Raw genomic sequence first — 15567 nt, forward strand, 5'->3', positions numbered from 1 at the left:
CTCTGATTTTGCTTTTGTCCATTCTGTTTTGAAGATGTTACTAGCTCTATACATGTTAAGAGTCACACATTTTCCTCGTCAGTTGGTGTTTTTTTTTTTTTTTTTTTTTTTTAAGGGAGTAGTTTGGGCTTCACCCAGTGGTGCTCAGGTTGTGTCTAGTTTTTCTGAGGAGGGACCCTGGTGGTGCTGGGAAGCTAATCTGGGTGGGCTTTGTGCCAGTACTTGCCTTGTGTTCTCTCTGGCCCTCAGCTGATATTTCAAAATCACTTTCCCATCCTCATCCTCTCCCATCTCATTGCCGTTTCTCCAGGCTTAGGCAAATGATCACTCATAAAGTTTCATCTAGCTTATTGTTAATGTAGCTGCAGTATCTTATCTTTGCTATGTGCAGTGTAAGTATTTTATATAAATCCTTGAGTCTTTTTAAATACTTGCTTCGTGGATAATTATATTGTCAGACAATATGCAGTTGGAATTTGTGAAGTCCAGTCTGACAGTATGTCTTACTACATTTGATTTATTGCCATTTAACAGAATAGCTGAGGTCGTTTGTTTATTGTGCTAGTTTGTGTGTCTTTTCCTTTTCTTTCTGGCCTCGTTGTTTAATCGGCCGGCTCTCTGCTTTTCAGGCTTACATCTCTGACTCTTCCATCTAACACTGTGTAGTTTCTTCCCTTGCAGCCACTCACCCATTGATCCCAAACTCATTTCCCACTGTTGTGCTGTTTTATTTCAGTATACATTTTATCTCGAAACACTTGTACAGTCAATAACCATTTGGTTATTCTCCTAGCTCATCACCACTCCCTGTTGTATTTACCCTTCTCCATCTTGAGCATTTTCCTGTTGCCTAAAGAAAGCCCCTTCCCACCTATCCTGTGACTTATGAGGATGAGCTCTCTGATATGTGTTCATGTAAAACGGGCTCAAATTGATCTTTTCTGATGGATGTTTTTGATGTGCATAGAATCCTAACTTGTCCGGTTTCCTGTTTGTTGAAAGAAGTTCTTCAATTATTCTTCAGCTTCCAGTCCAACTGTAAGAAGTAAAATTTCAATTTAATAGTGGCTCCCATGAATAGAATCTTTTTTTACTTCAGGCTTTTATGTGTTTCTGGTTTTTGGATTTCTTCATTTTACTATGATGATGACTACATATGCTGCTTATAATCTTGTATGTATAGGTTTTACCGAATATTCTCTGAAACAGGCCCAGGTCTGGGGCTGAGGAGCTGGCCCCAAGAACGCTGCTTCTAGTTCTTGCACACACATTGCACAGGAGAGCTTTGGAATTCCTCCCCTAGAGTGAGAGTCTGACCCACCCCGGTGCTTAGAGGCAGGCAATTCCCGGCTCAGTGGGGGGGGGGGGCAGGGGGGCGGGTCTTTCTTGGCAGTGCGGGGGCTGGAGTGCATCCCTGTGCCGGCAGAACCTGGGCTCGGGCCGCCTGAGGCCCAGGCGTGGTTGCTTTCCTGTTGACTTGCACTTGCATCCCCCCACACTCCACCTGCTCGGTCTCGCGGTGACCCCTCTCCCTCTTGCTGACTGGCACCTGTCCGACCTTGTTCCCTTCCTGTCGCCCCCTGTTCTACTCCACTTGGTCCCCTCTTGTGTGCTGTGATCCCCCATTTGCAGTTTTCAGCTCTGGCCCCCCTGTCTCATGTCTTGCCATAGAGACTCCCTGTTGAGATCCACAGCAGGACTATGGGTCTGTTTTTTTGTTTTTTTCTTGTTTAATTTTTAGGTTTTGGGCCACACCCAGCTACGCCCGGGGTTTACTCCTGCTCTGCACTCAGGAATCACTCCTGGTGGTGCTTTGGGGGATCATACAGGATGCTGGAGATTGAACCCGGGTCAGCTGTGTGCAAGACAGAGCCCTACTTGCTGTACTGTCTCTGGCCCATGATTTTTTTGGGGGTGGGGGGTAGGGAGGGCACATCTGGCTGTGTTCAGGGCGTACTCCTGGCTTTGTGCTCAGGCATCACTCCCGGTGGGTTCAGGAGACTGTATCCATTACACTATCTCTTTGGCCTTATTTTATTGTTTCTTCATTTTTTGCTGGCTTTTAATTTCCCTGTGGGCTAGTTTGAGTGTGTATATATTCACGTGCAGCCGTCAAGCACACTCTTTAAATGGACTGGAGTACCTTGGGGCTTAGGACAGTATTTCTGAGAGCTTTGTGCTTACGAGTGAAGACATGGGAAGACTGGCCATTCTCACACCTGAGTTCTTGGGCTGATGACTCGGTTGCTGGGTCCTCCTGCCCCCATTCCTTTCTCTTCCACTCTGGGTTGTGGTCTCCACCCCCCGTCACTCAAAGCTGCCGGCCTCTGAGCTGCGCCGTCTGTACCCGCCGTTCTCCCGGGTCACCCCAACATCCCGCCTCTGCTCTCCTGCCTTTGGTTTTTTGTCTGTAGGCAGCTGTTTCCTTGTATCAGTGTGTGTATCCCATGTTTAGTCCACTACAGTTTTTAGTCATACATGTGCCAAAAAAGCCGAGAGAGTGAGAAAGAGCCCCTCTGTGGTAACTTCTGGATTCTGGTACTGTTGTTCCTGGTTCTTCCCCGTGCTGTCCTGCAATTAGCCGTTCCTGCAAGAAATGGTGGTTCCTGACCATTTATTTTTAAGGGTGTTCTTTTGGGTTTGATTTTGGTTTTCCAGCTCTCAGGAAAGGGTCTCAATCCCTGGTTTTCAGTTTCCAGTCCACGGACTAGCACTAGTTGGCGGGGCTGTGAAAAAGTTGTAGTTGGTCCATCATCCAGATGTACTGTGTGTTGAGTCGTAGACTTCTTCACTGCTTGATGGTTTGAAAGCCTCTGATCTGAATCACCTGTGCAAGGTGGTTGAAAACCGGAAGCCAAAGTTACCAATCCATCACTACCGGCAGTTGTCTTTCTAAATCATGGTGGTCGCCTGATCTTTGCCCTCAGGATGTTAGAGTTGTCTGTTGGCTGGTGGTTGCTTAAGGTTTCTTGGAAGGAACCGGGTTCAGCAAGATAGTGTAATGACTTTTGTTTTGTAGCCACAAAGACAGTATTTTATTTACAAAATCGCCTTTATAAAAAATGTGTATATATATATATATATATAGACATCGTAGAAAGAGGCAATTCCACATTGTCACTTCATTTGAAAGGAACGCGTCAAAACTACATGACACAACCCTTGCTTCTAATAACATTTCAGGAGGTGACATGGAAAAGTGCCATAATTTATAGTAATTGACTAAAACATTAAAGAACTCTACAGAAACAGAATTATTAAAATTGTCACAAACTAACCTAGAGTACAGCCACATTTGCTCTCTCTGGACTAAACGTGACTTTGTAAGTATAAGTGACGATGACTTCCCCACAGGGTATTTGAAGAGTCAAGTCTAAGGTGATCCAGACAGGCAGGTTCATTTCCAGGAAGGGTGAGAGGTGGCGGAGGAGGGATCATCTGTGGACTCTGTCAGACTGTTGGTGGCGGTGTCTGAGTGGTGGCCCCAAATGATGAGCTGGAAATAGCACATACCGAAGGTGCTTTTCCTGGTGACTCCTTTATGTATTGTTATGGTGGAGATTTGAATAAAAAATCATCCCAGACGTTTCGACAAGGTAAATAGACTCAAATGCCACTTCCATTTTGTTGGTTACAGGACAGCCTGCTCCCAGAGAAACTTCACTGTCACTGTCATCTCGTTGCTCATCGATTTGCTCGAGTGGGCACCAGTAACGTCTCCATTGTGAGACTTGTTACTGTTTTAGGCATATCGAATACATCACGGTAGCTTGCCAGGCTCTGCCATGCGGGCGAGATACTCTCGGTAGCTTGCCAGGCTCTCTGAGAGGGGCGGAGGAATCGAACCAGGGTCAGCTGCGTGCAAGGCAAACGCCGTGCCACTGTGCTATCGATCGCTCCAGCCCAGAGAAACTTCATCAGATGCAAAAAGTGATCTTGACCAGAAGCGTCGTTCAAGTGTAGTGCAGAATACAGAAGGAGTACATCTTGTAGACCCCGAGTCTTGCTCAGAAAAAGCCAAAAGTGTGTAGAAGAGAGCGGCAGCCCCACAAAATTTTTCGTAATGTCAGTTCCAACCAGTGACTCCTGAAAAATTGCAGGTAATGTGTCAGTATAGACCTCTTGACAATCCACTGAAACCTGTGGATATGTTCTCGGGTTATTTCTGAAAATAAAATACACAGGGTCCTAAAAGAAACAGGTTAAGTTACAGTTTTAACGGTTTTATAATAAGTGATAGGATAATATTGTTGACCTAATGACAATTAAAAATTTATCTCTGAAGGTATTAGAATGAAGGCTCTGTTGTTCATCAAAAAATAAATTGAGGGCCGGAGAGGTAGCGTTGCAGGTGGGGTGCTCGTGTGTCTGGGGAGGTGGGGCTGTGTCTGCAGCATGCAGGGCCCAGTGAGGACCAGGAGCAACCCCTGAGCACCTCTGTGCCCCCCACCCCTGACTAAAACAGTAGTTAAAAGTGGTCTGTGACTGAGCTGTGGTTCCGTGCTGGCTAGGACACGTCTGGTGATGGGATTGCTGGGGAGGAGTGCCTGACAGGCTGTCGGACGAGGCCGGCTTCTTAGCCTTTGGACACACGAGGCCCTTGCAGTTTCTTTTTCTTTTTTTTTTTTTTTTTTGCTTTTTGGGTCACACCCAACAATGCACAGGGGTTATTCCTGGCTCTGCACTCAGGAATCACTCCTGGCAGTGCTGGGGGACCATATGGGATGCTGGGAATTGAACCCGGGTTGGCTGTGTGCAAGGCAAACGCCCTAACCGCTGTGCTATCGCTCCAGCCTCCCCTTGCAGTTTTAATTTAGTTAAGATGCTCTTCTCAGATGCCATGTTTTCTTCGAACTCTTGAACTACTTGTACCAGCAAAAGTTTCAACTTGAGAAACACCTTATCTTGTTGTTACCACGAGACCCCTGGTAACAGGGAGCTCTGCTGAAAAAGGCCCCTTTTGCCCAAATTCTTGCCTCAGGATGCCATGTTGTAACCTCCCTGCCTTGCTCTGATTGATAAACAAGGAACTGGACACCTTGGCCAAGTGTTCCTGAAGCTGCTGGTGTTGGCCGACAGCCTTGGCCCCTGCTTAGCTGCTGCTATCCATCAGCCGGGTCTCCTGCCTCAGGTGTGTCTCGGTGTGCCGAGTGGACGGACTCTGGTGCAGCACCTGCAGTGCCCAGGTCCGATGGAATTAGAAAGCAGCCTGCTGTTGCCCTGTTATTATTGGAAAGTCGGAGGCCCGGGTCCCACTGGGTTGCTGGGTACACCGTGATAGAAGCAAGTATTGCTTTCAGATTCATGATCCCGGTGACTTCGGTCCCTATTGAGGAGCTTGTGTCTTAAGACTTGTTAGATGTGTAGTGGTTCATGGTCGCAGGGGCGACCCTTTGTTGATGAATACTCAACGTCCAGACCCCAGTCGGAATCCCTGGCACCACATATGGTCCCTCCAAGGTCTGCCGGGGGTCACTGTCGGGTATGACAGTCCCCCCCCAAAAAAAAACCCAAACCAAAGCCAAAGTCTTAACTTCATACAGCCCAACTTGCTGCTTTTGTTTTTGATCCCTTTGCCAGTGGACTCAGGCCATTGGAGGCACCTTTGGGGCCCAATCCCGGAGAGTTCTCCCTAGTTCTCCGCAATGGAATTTTTGGTCTAATCTGTAGTCTTTGATGTACTTTCAATTTGTATATTGTGTGAGATAAGGATCCAGTTTTCCTTTTCTTTTTTTTTTTTTTTTTTTTTTAACAAATGGGTATCCAGTTTCCCAGCACTATTTGTGAAGAGGTTTTCCTTGCTCTGCTTCTTCACGCAACTCCTTCGTCATGTGTTAAATATCCACATATCTGAGGATACATCACTGGGATCTCAGTCCTGATCTATTCATCTGTCAGCCTGTCCTATTTCAGTACCACATTATTTTGATTACTATGTCTTCTGTTATTTGAAGTCAGGAAGTGATGTACTTTCCAACTTCTTTCAGGATGGCTTTTGACTATTTTTCCTCCCACTTTGTTTAAACACCGTGGTTTACAAAGTTGCTCATGATGATTTGTCACAGGAATTTAATATTCCAGCACCAGTCCCACAATCAGTCCCTTTCCTGCCACCGTGGCCTTTGTTTGTCCAACCGTCCCTCAAGCCCTCGTAGGGCCCAGTAGTTCATCTTATATTGCTTGGTGCCACTGAATGGCTAGTGGAGTGATCAGAAAATGCTTAAGTAAAAGGAAATTTGTGAAAATTGTTGTATCTCACCATGGGGACATTAAGTCCTTGTCTGAGGGTTTACTAATCTGCTGTTGTCAATTAAGCCTTCTTAGATTAGCCGGGGTCTTTGTTACTTCCTCATTCAGTCTGGTGTGCTCCTACTGAGATGTTGGTACAAACTCTTAGTATTGTAGAGTTTGGAGATGTCTCCAGAAAATCCAGAGTATTTAACTGGACCAACTGGCTGGAGGTGTGGCGGCAGCTGTTGGGGTATGAGTGTGGCTGCGGGGGCTTTGGGAGGGCGGGAACTTGACCTGACCCCTCCCAGGATCACCCCAGAGGTCTCAGCAGTGTCTGGGTATCTGAGAAGAAATTATTTTGAATTTTTAATTTTTATGCATTTTATTTTCATAAAGTAGTTCACAGTAGTTCATTACAGATAATATTCAAACACCCAACCCACCACGACCATCTTCCCACCACAATAAAGGGACGTGTGTGAAGGTTGTTTTTCATTATGGAGCCATTTAAGCCTGTATATAAGAGAATACAAGCAAGTATGTTAAAACCGAACAAATGTGTGCTGGGGGAGGGGGGAGGGGGGTAGTTTGTGGGTGTGACTGCCAAGCTACTGGAAAACTGGGGATCTGGGTGGAGGAGGCTCAGTCCCGATCCGAGCAGGCTTGGAGATCTCAGCCACAGGTCCCGCATACCTGGGTTCCTCTGTTGGTTCCCTCATGGGTCAGGCTCATCTGAGCGTGTGGAGAGTGGCGTTGAGCATGGCTGCAACTGGGTTCTGGAGGTTTTCAGCTGCTGGGGCTCTGCTTGGGGCGGGGAGGGAAACTCAACCCGCCACCCCCCAAGGTGCCCTGATGAAGACAGCCTGGTGCGGGGGCAGGAGATTCTGCCTTTTGAATATCTTTTACTAGTCAAAGACACGTTTACTTTGATACAAAAAAAAATGCTATGTTTTTGACAGGTGACAAAGGGACAAGAAATAGAGGGTAGTGGGCCCTTTGGTGGGGGGATGTGCGGTGAATTTGTACACCACTACCATAAGCACTCTTGTGACCCCAGTAGATAAAGGTTATTTCACTGGTCTAGTAGGGAAGCAGCTCAAAGGGATGGGGTACATGTTTGCATGCGAGGGCCCAGGGGTCAGTCCCTCAGCACTGAATTATCTACTGAGCACCAAGCCTGAAGTAACCCCAGAGTACCCTTGGGTGTGACCCCAACCTCCGCCAAGTACTGAAGAATAAGTGTTACACTAATTCCAGTGTCAATTAGTAATGGCGTGAATGGCCACCAGTGTAAACTTAGGTAACATTGTCACCATAGGTTCAAGGTATTCTGTGTGTGTGTGTGTGTGTGTGTGTGTGTGTGTGTGTGTGTGTGTGTGAGTGATGAGAGCTGAGATCCACGCTTAGCAGCTTTTGAATATGTAATGCAGGATTCATTGTCAGCTGTAAGTTACAGGCTCTGAGCACCTGAACATTGGACCTGAATTCTTATCACCAGATCCAGCTTTGGTTTCTTTCCTCCCTCTGGATCACCCCTAGCAGTGCTCAGGCTCAGGAAATGTTCCTCACTCTGTACAGGGAGCACTCCAGGTGGTGCTCAGAGGATCATTCGAGCTGGCAGCATCCTAATCCCTGTACAGACTAAGTCCCATTCTCTTCCAGCTTGGGGGAAAATACTTTGTGTATCATGGCGTTGAGCTTGCAGGGAGGATGACTTGAGCCATCATGTCATCTGGCTCTCCCAGGAGACCACATCCCCAGTAGTCGTTTAATTTTTTTTTTAATATTTTTTGGGGGCGGGTGCTGGGGTTGAACCTAGGGCTTCATACAGATGGGACATGTACTATGAAAAAAAAAAATTTTTTTTTTTTTTGGTGTCACACCCGGCAATGCACTCCTGGCTCTCCACTCAGGAATTACCCCTGGCGGTGCTCAGGGGACCATATATCGAACCTGTGTGGGCCGCATGCAAGGCAAACGCCCTACCCGCTGTGCTGTCACTCTAGCCCCGGGACATATACTGTGGAGCTACATCCGCAAGCCCCCCCCCAATAAAATTTTTTCATGTATAGTTTAAACTATAGCTGAATTAAATTTCCATACCCCTTCTTAAGATTTAATTATTAATATTTTTGCTGTGTGTGTGTGTGTGTGTCTCAGGAGCCCATTTACGGTGTTGGGGACAGAACTTGGTTGACTGCTTGTGCGGCACAGGTGTCTTACCTGCTATACTGTCTATACTGTCTAATGCCAGTCCTTTGAGCCTGGTTGGTGGCAGAGAATGAGACAGACACATAGGAAGTGAGTCACACATGGACTGTCCAGGCTTTGGGGTCACCTAGGCAGCCATAAGTGAGCTCACGGGCTGGCCATACATACTCAATACAGTATCACTCCCGCAGTCTGGCTCCCAAGGTGTAAGCTGTTGTTTGAAGGTGACGGAGATGTTACGGACAGTTAGTGCACCAGCAGCCGGTAGGTGCAGGAAGAGCAGCTGGGGTGTCTCACACAGCCGGCCAGCAAGTACCCTAAAGTCCAGGGTCACGTTTTGACAATTTCCTATTTTTTTTTCTTATTTACCCTCTGCACCTAAAAGACGCTAAACTTCTATTCTTCCTTGGGTGCATTTTTGCTTGCCCTGTAATTTATTCTTTCCTGGGCAGATTATATTCTGAAAGACCTAAACTTGCCCAACCTTGGTGTTATTATTAGATTTCCCCGCAGTATCTCATTTACATCAGTGTCTTCATTTTTTCCTTTTAAAGCATCCGTTCAGGGCTCACTGATGCATTTGCTTTTATCCCTTTAGTCTCTTACAATTTAGAGTATCGTGTCTACCTTTTTTCTTTAAGATGGATTGTTTTTAGTGCGAACTATTTGTCTTGTGGCGTCTCCACCTTTCTGCAGTGTTTTCTTTGTTCCGGGGCCATGCCTGGCAAGGCTAGGGTGCTAGTCCCAGGTATGTTCTTGGAAGTTAGTCCTGGCCGTGTGCAGGGAGGCACATGCACAGTGTGTGCTAAGGCGGTTGAGCTATTTCTGTGACCTGGATTTGTTTTCTTTTGGGGGAGGAGCTGGGGCCACACCCAGCTGTGCTCAGGACTTACTCCTGGCTCTGTGCTCAGGGATCACCGCCTTGTGGGGTGCGGGGGAATCGTGTGGGGTGCCGGGGATCAAACGGGATCAGCTGTGTTCGAGGCCAGCGCCCTACCCACTGTAGCATTTCTTTCGCCCGTGGATTTGTTTCTTTATGGTCTTCTCAACTTGTTCCTTATCTAAATCCTTATTTCCTATGAACGGGGCTCAGGTCTGAAGGTTGAATGAGAATTTGCTTTTTGGATGTGTGGGTCGCATCTGGCAGTGCTTGGGGCCCTTCTGGTCTGCTCAGAATTGACATTTCTGTGCTAGAGGACCGTCTATCATGCCAGGGACTCAAACCCGTGTCAGCCGTATTCAAGGCAGGCCCCTCCCTTCTGTACTGCCTCTCGGCACTTACCCTCTGGTAACTTTCACTTGTGATTTCCACCTCTTCGGACCCCTGGGCACTGCTGGGAGTGACCCCTTTGCATAGTGCCAGAAGTAGCCCTGGGTACTGTTAGGTGTGTCCCTAAAACCCAGAGCTGCACCACCTCCCCTGATTTTGTGTTTGATTAAGATAATTTTGTTCTTATGATACTCTAGTAATAAATTGTTATTTCACTTTTACAGAGTGCTTGTGATTTTATCTGTTTTTTCTGAACTTCACCTATTTTTTCTGACTCTTGGATGATGGACTAATAAGAACACTGAATTTCTTCGGCATATTTCAAGTTGGTGACTGTTGAATTTTCACCCTAGTCCAGCAGCACTGCTGCTCACTTAAATACAGATGAATGAAGACCCCATTCGGGAAGACCCCTGGCCAGCGGTCCAGAGCTGATGCAGGTAGGCAGTCTGCTCTAACAGAACTCATTGAAACAGTTCCAAGAAGAAACGTAGATTGTGATTTGCTCTTGTACCCAGGTTTGTGATTTGTACTATTTCACATGTGATATACATGTCAAAAAACAGGCTTAGGATTTTGAATGTCAGATATTATTAAATTTTTTGTGTGTGTGATTTACAAATGTCTGTCACATTTAGTAAGTGAGGATTTAAGAAGCTTGTAAAGGATTTATCGTTTCTGTTTGAAAGAATCGAAAGGGATCTCAATTTGGTGAGACCAAGATATTATAGTGGTTCTTAGGAAAACAGGTAGAGTGAAGGGTATTTGGAGGAAATGAGTATTCAATAGAAAGCACGTTGATTCTTGTCTTTTATGGTTGACAGCTAATGCAGCTTGAATAGAAATTTAGACTACCAGATGTTTATCAGTTCCCCAAACAATCAAATGCTATAGGCTATACTCTTAAAATGGTATGTGATGTTTCTTTAGGACTGAAATTCTTTATTCCAGAAATCCATTCTAACCTTGGGAAGCAGTTATTATAACCCCTAAGGTTGAGAAATGAGCCAGAATTAATGCCTGGCAATGCTTAGGGGTTACTGTTGACTGTGCACTCAGGAATCACCCCTGGAAGTGCCCAGGCGACCATATGGGGGGGCCAGATGTGGAGCCTGGGTCGGCTGTGTGCAAGGCTAAACACCTACCTGCTGTACTATTGCTTCAGCCCCTCAAAATATTTTAACTTTGCAGAAATAATTGTTAAATATGATTTAGGACTGGGGCGGGGAGGACGAGTCTTCTGTAGCAGTGTGTAGGGGACCCAGGGCCGCCTCGCCTAGTAATTTTTTTTGTATTTTTGCTTTTTGGGTCACACCCAGCGATGCACAGGGGTTACTCCTGGCTCATGCACTCAGGAATTACTCCTGGTGGTGCTCAGGGGACCATATGGGATGCTGGGAATCGAACCCAGGTCGGCTGCATGCAAGGCAAACGCCCTACCGGCTGTGCTATTGCTCCAGCCCCTCGCCTAGTAATTCTTGCCCAGAATTAATTCTGCCCAGGTCAGCAGATGGGTGCAGTGGTGCTGGGGCCTTACGTGCCAGCTCCCTGGTGGTGCTCGGGAGGCCGTGTGGCGCCAGGAATTGCCACGGGGCCTGGGGCATGCAGGGCCCCTGCACTGTCTCCCCAGCCCTAGAACCACTGTTTTCATTTTTTACTGGGGTGCTTGGCCCGTCTTTCAGAAGAGCCTACAAGACTTGAATGTTTCATTCTGTTTTTGAACCATATCCACTGGAGTTTGGGCCCTGCTCCTGGCACAGTGCTTGGGGGAGCTAACCTGGAGTTAGATGCAAAGCCTGTACTCCAGCCCTTGGGGCTCTCCCTGATGGTGAGGTCAACTTTTTTTTTTTTTAAGAGACCTCTTTTAGTTCTTCCTCTTTTTTTTTTTTTTCTTTCTGGGTCACACCCAGCGATGCACAGGGGTTACTCCTGGCTCTGCACTTAGGAATTACCCTTGGCGGTGCTCAGGGGACTATATGGGATGCTGGGATTTGAACCTGGGTTGGCCGCGTGCAAGGCAAACGCCCTCCCGGCTGTGCTATCGCTCCAGCCCCTAGTTATTCCTCTTGAAAGACAATTAGGATTTACCTGATGAAAGATTGTAGCAAGATTAGAGTTGGGACGTGTTGACTAAAACTCTGTAGAGAGTTCACCTAACCCTTCTCAGTGCTGTCCTGCTTTGTTGAGTGCCTCTGAGTTTGCAGTGTAACTGATGAAGTTTTAAGTTAGTTTCCGGAATAGCACACCATGGTTTGACAGCATAATTCCATTTGTTTTTGCAGAAGTCTTCCTTGCCTTTGTGGTCTAGACCACAAAACCATAACTAAGACCAGTGTCAGGAATCTTATGGTCTAGATCTTCTTTCTCTTAGGGATTTATGATTTCATGTTATATTCTCTTTTTTTTTTTTATGGTGTAGGATACTGGTATAGTTTAATTCTTTTGCTTGTGGCTGTGCAATTTTTGTAAGGCTATTCATTGACTCCTAATGGTGTGCTCTTGCCTATTCTTTGGTTTGTGACTTCGACCTCTCTGGGCAGTGCTCGGGAGTCACTCCTGGCATTGCAGTGTCAAGGATTGAATCACGCTTGACTTCCCACAAGACACCTGCCTTAGCTCCCGTACTATCTCATTGGCCCTGTTACTGACATTTTTGTCATGAGGTAACTGACCACATACGCCTGGGCTTATCTCTGGGCTCTGTTCTGTTCCAATAATCTGTGTATCTTGACTCCAAAACCACACAGTTTTGATTATTAGATCTTTGCAGTATAATTTGAAATCAGAACATGTGATACCTCCAGCTTGGCTGTTGTTTGGCTTTGGCTTTTGGCCGTTTGTCATCCCACTCTCTTTGTAGCTATATTTGTGGCACATTTTAGTCTTTGTTTTGATTTTGGGGGCCACATCCAGTGGTGCTCCGGCTTCCTTGTGGTATGTTTTGGGTGTTAGTTTCTCTCTTGTAAAAGTGGATTGTCGTGTACCTTTTGGGGTTGCTGTAAGGAGTAAGTGCATTTGGGCGTGTCGCGTGCTGAGCTGGAGCCTGCCCAGTGTGGGGATTTTGCAGAGGCATTCTTGGTCTCAGTGTTGGCTGAAATCTGTCATAGCATCTCATAATTGCAGGGGCTGCTTTCACTTAGTTGTTGACCAGTGGAACTCCCCAGGTTTCTGTCATTTGATAGAGTACTATTTCTCAGCATCTATGTCGTTCTAAACTCACTCCCCCCGTTGCCCCTGAAGCCATCCTCCTTTCAGGACAGACGGTAGTTCATTGGCGCACTAGGCAGTTTGCTGTAACAGGAGGACCTGAATCAGAGAGGCTACCTTTTTTATTTGGTTGTGTTTTTTTTTTTTTTAACACATGAATTCAGGGATTGAACCCAGCGTGTCCCCAGGTATGTCACGTGTTCTGCCCAGTCCTGGTCCTGTGTGGCGCTGGGGCAGCGAGCCCTGCTGTGTGGCGCCTCCAGTGGAGTTGAGCCTCTCATACTAGTCTTTCACTTTTCCTCCTTCAGTTAATTACGTTGTATCATTCTTTCTGAGGAATGTTGTTTTGCAATCCTTAAAAATAAATTCCTCTGAACATTTTCAATTTCTAGTAGCCACCCCTGCCAGCTTCTTCCTTATTCTTTTTTGTTTCCTAAATACAAGTAGCTTATAGCTTAGGTTAATGCATTTCATTTATGAGAAGCTTTCTTTGGGGCCAGAAGATAGCTCGAAAGTCTGAGAACATACGTTGCATACAGGAGGCCTGAATTCAGCCCCCTGCACTGCTAACTCCCTTCAGGAATAGCCCCAGAACACGGTAGGGTTTGACACCTCTCTCCCCCCAAACAAACATAATAACAAAAACCTTCCTGTGGTGGTGGTGGTGGGGTGTGTATTTTGAGGCAGTGCTCAGGGCTTACTCCTGACTCAGCTCAGGGGATCGAATGGGATACCAGGGATCAAACCTGGCTTGGTCATGTGCAAGGCAAGTGCCTTCTGGCGCACTCTCTCTTTGACTCCCTAAGCTCTCTCGGAGCACAGGAATAACTCAGCAGTAGAATATGTGCCCTAGAATATGACATTAATGAAGCTGCAGTTAGATTTTCCCCTCCCCGAGTTTTTTGTGTGTGTTGGGGGGGACACCCAGCGATGCTCAGTGCTTCTGCGCTCAGGAATTACTCCTAGCAGTACTCGGGGCCATATGGGATGCTGCGGATTGAACCCAGGTTGGCTGAGTGCAAGGCTCACGCCCTCCCTGCTGTGCATCTCTCTAGCCCCACCCCGTATACCATGCGTGTGTTCCCAGTGGTGGCTGTTGAGCCTGGTGTAAGAATGGTGTACGGTCTGTGGTACACCATGACCTTGTGTGCTGGCTCTGCAGTTAAGTGTGTTGACTTTCAACAGGCACCACAACCAAAAGTGTGTAACCCCCAGGAGGACCACAACAATACACTGTGTGAGTACTGCCACCAAGTGAGCATCCCCAGGAGCTTTACGACCAGGGCGCAGACTGTCGCCACTGCAACACCAGGAATCAGACCAGGGAAACCGTTTCTGAATGTGCCACAGGGGTCTGTTCGGTGTCTGTTTCCGCTGGGAGTTTCCCGTCTCTCTCAAGGCACAGAAGGCTGCTGGGGCTGTGTGGGGGTGGTGATCTGGGGGATAGACTTTGGAGACTCCCATGTGTCAGCATTTGGGGGGGGGGTGTGCATTTCTCTAGGGAGGTTTCCTGTCCCCGTGGGGAGAATATTCATCCCGCCTGGGTTTCCCCTGAAATTGCCCTTTTGGGTTCCCTGCTGCTCTTCAGACCACAGGCTGGGTTCAGGAACCCGGCTGAGCCGTGGCCGTCTCCGGGAATGGCCTCCACCCTGGGCTGATGGTAGTTGAACGCTGCAGTGTGAGTGGCGTTGGTGAGGGTTTGAATGGAGACAGTCTCTGGAACAGACTCGGGACCCTCTACGTCCATGCAAAATGAAGTTGAAAGTTGGTTGTTTGGCGGTGTGCGACAGACTGAGCAGTTAGAACAGCTTGAGTGCATGTGATCTTACATGCCCTTGGTGATTTTCTTTAGTTTAAATAACTTTTGAGAATCATGGAAGTATTTTTTAAATTGTGATTTAAAGTTATGATTCTTTTCTCTTAGCCAGTTTGACTCAGCAAAGAGATGTTTGTATAGGTGAGTCTCGAGTCAAGTGTCCTGAGCTGCTCATGTGAGTCAGTCCCTTCCCGTGACTTTCTGCTGTCCTCTTCCTGCCTTTCGAATACTTGTGTTGGTGGCCAGTCCCTGGCCCTCTGTGAGAGTACCTCAGCACTCTTGCCAACAGAGGAGGGTACTTGTGGATGTGTCATACTCAGTTACTTTGACAGTTACTTTGGTAGTTTTACTCTCCTCTTGGAAATAACTGCAGCAACTGGATTTGTCTGTTTTTCTTTTCAGTACCTTTGGGATAGATTTATAGAAGTAGAACTTAGATTTTTAAACGCTTATTGATGGGCCAGAGCGATAGTTCAGCGGGTAGGGTGCTTGCCTTGCATGCGGCCGTCCCTGGTTTAATCCAGCCTGGCAGCATAGATCATCCCTTAAGCCCACCAGGAGGAGTGGTCCCTGAGCACCACTGAGTGTGCTTGCTGTGCACACGCGCACACACACACACACCAAAAGCATATTGAATTTTGTGTGGTATCTGAGATCTGTGCCATTTTGCATTATTTTTTGTTGGGCCTCATGACTCGTTGTTCAGGGGACCTGATGTGCCAGAGAAGACCAAGCCGAGACCCTGTGGGCTCTCCCTGCGTGGCCGTCTTCGGTCTTGCCCTCTGGAACCTGTGACTGCAGGGCTGGGAGATGGCTTCAGTCGCCAACCCCC

The 15567-nt window shown here is 47.2% G+C and overlaps 1 protein-coding gene across 2 annotated transcripts in view; it reads left to right on the forward strand.

The window, feature by feature from the left end:
- The window catches only part of SPIN1 (spindlin 1), a 52381-nt gene that overhangs the window by 10244 nt on the left and 26570 nt on the right, over positions 1-15567 (forward strand). For both annotated transcript variants that reach the window (XM_055126504.1, XM_055126505.1), the window contains exon 2: positions 9937-10152. In XM_055126504.1, coding sequence (XP_054982479.1) covers positions 10101-10152 — 52 coding nt within the window. In that variant the 5' untranslated portion in view covers positions 9937-10100. The remainder of the gene's footprint in view (positions 1-9936; positions 10153-15567) is intronic.

This window comes from Sorex araneus, chromosome 2 (assembly GCF_027595985.1).
Source record: "Sorex araneus isolate mSorAra2 chromosome 2, mSorAra2.pri, whole genome shotgun sequence".
NCBI classification, from domain to species: Eukaryota; Metazoa; Chordata; class Mammalia; order Eulipotyphla; family Soricidae; genus Sorex; species Sorex araneus.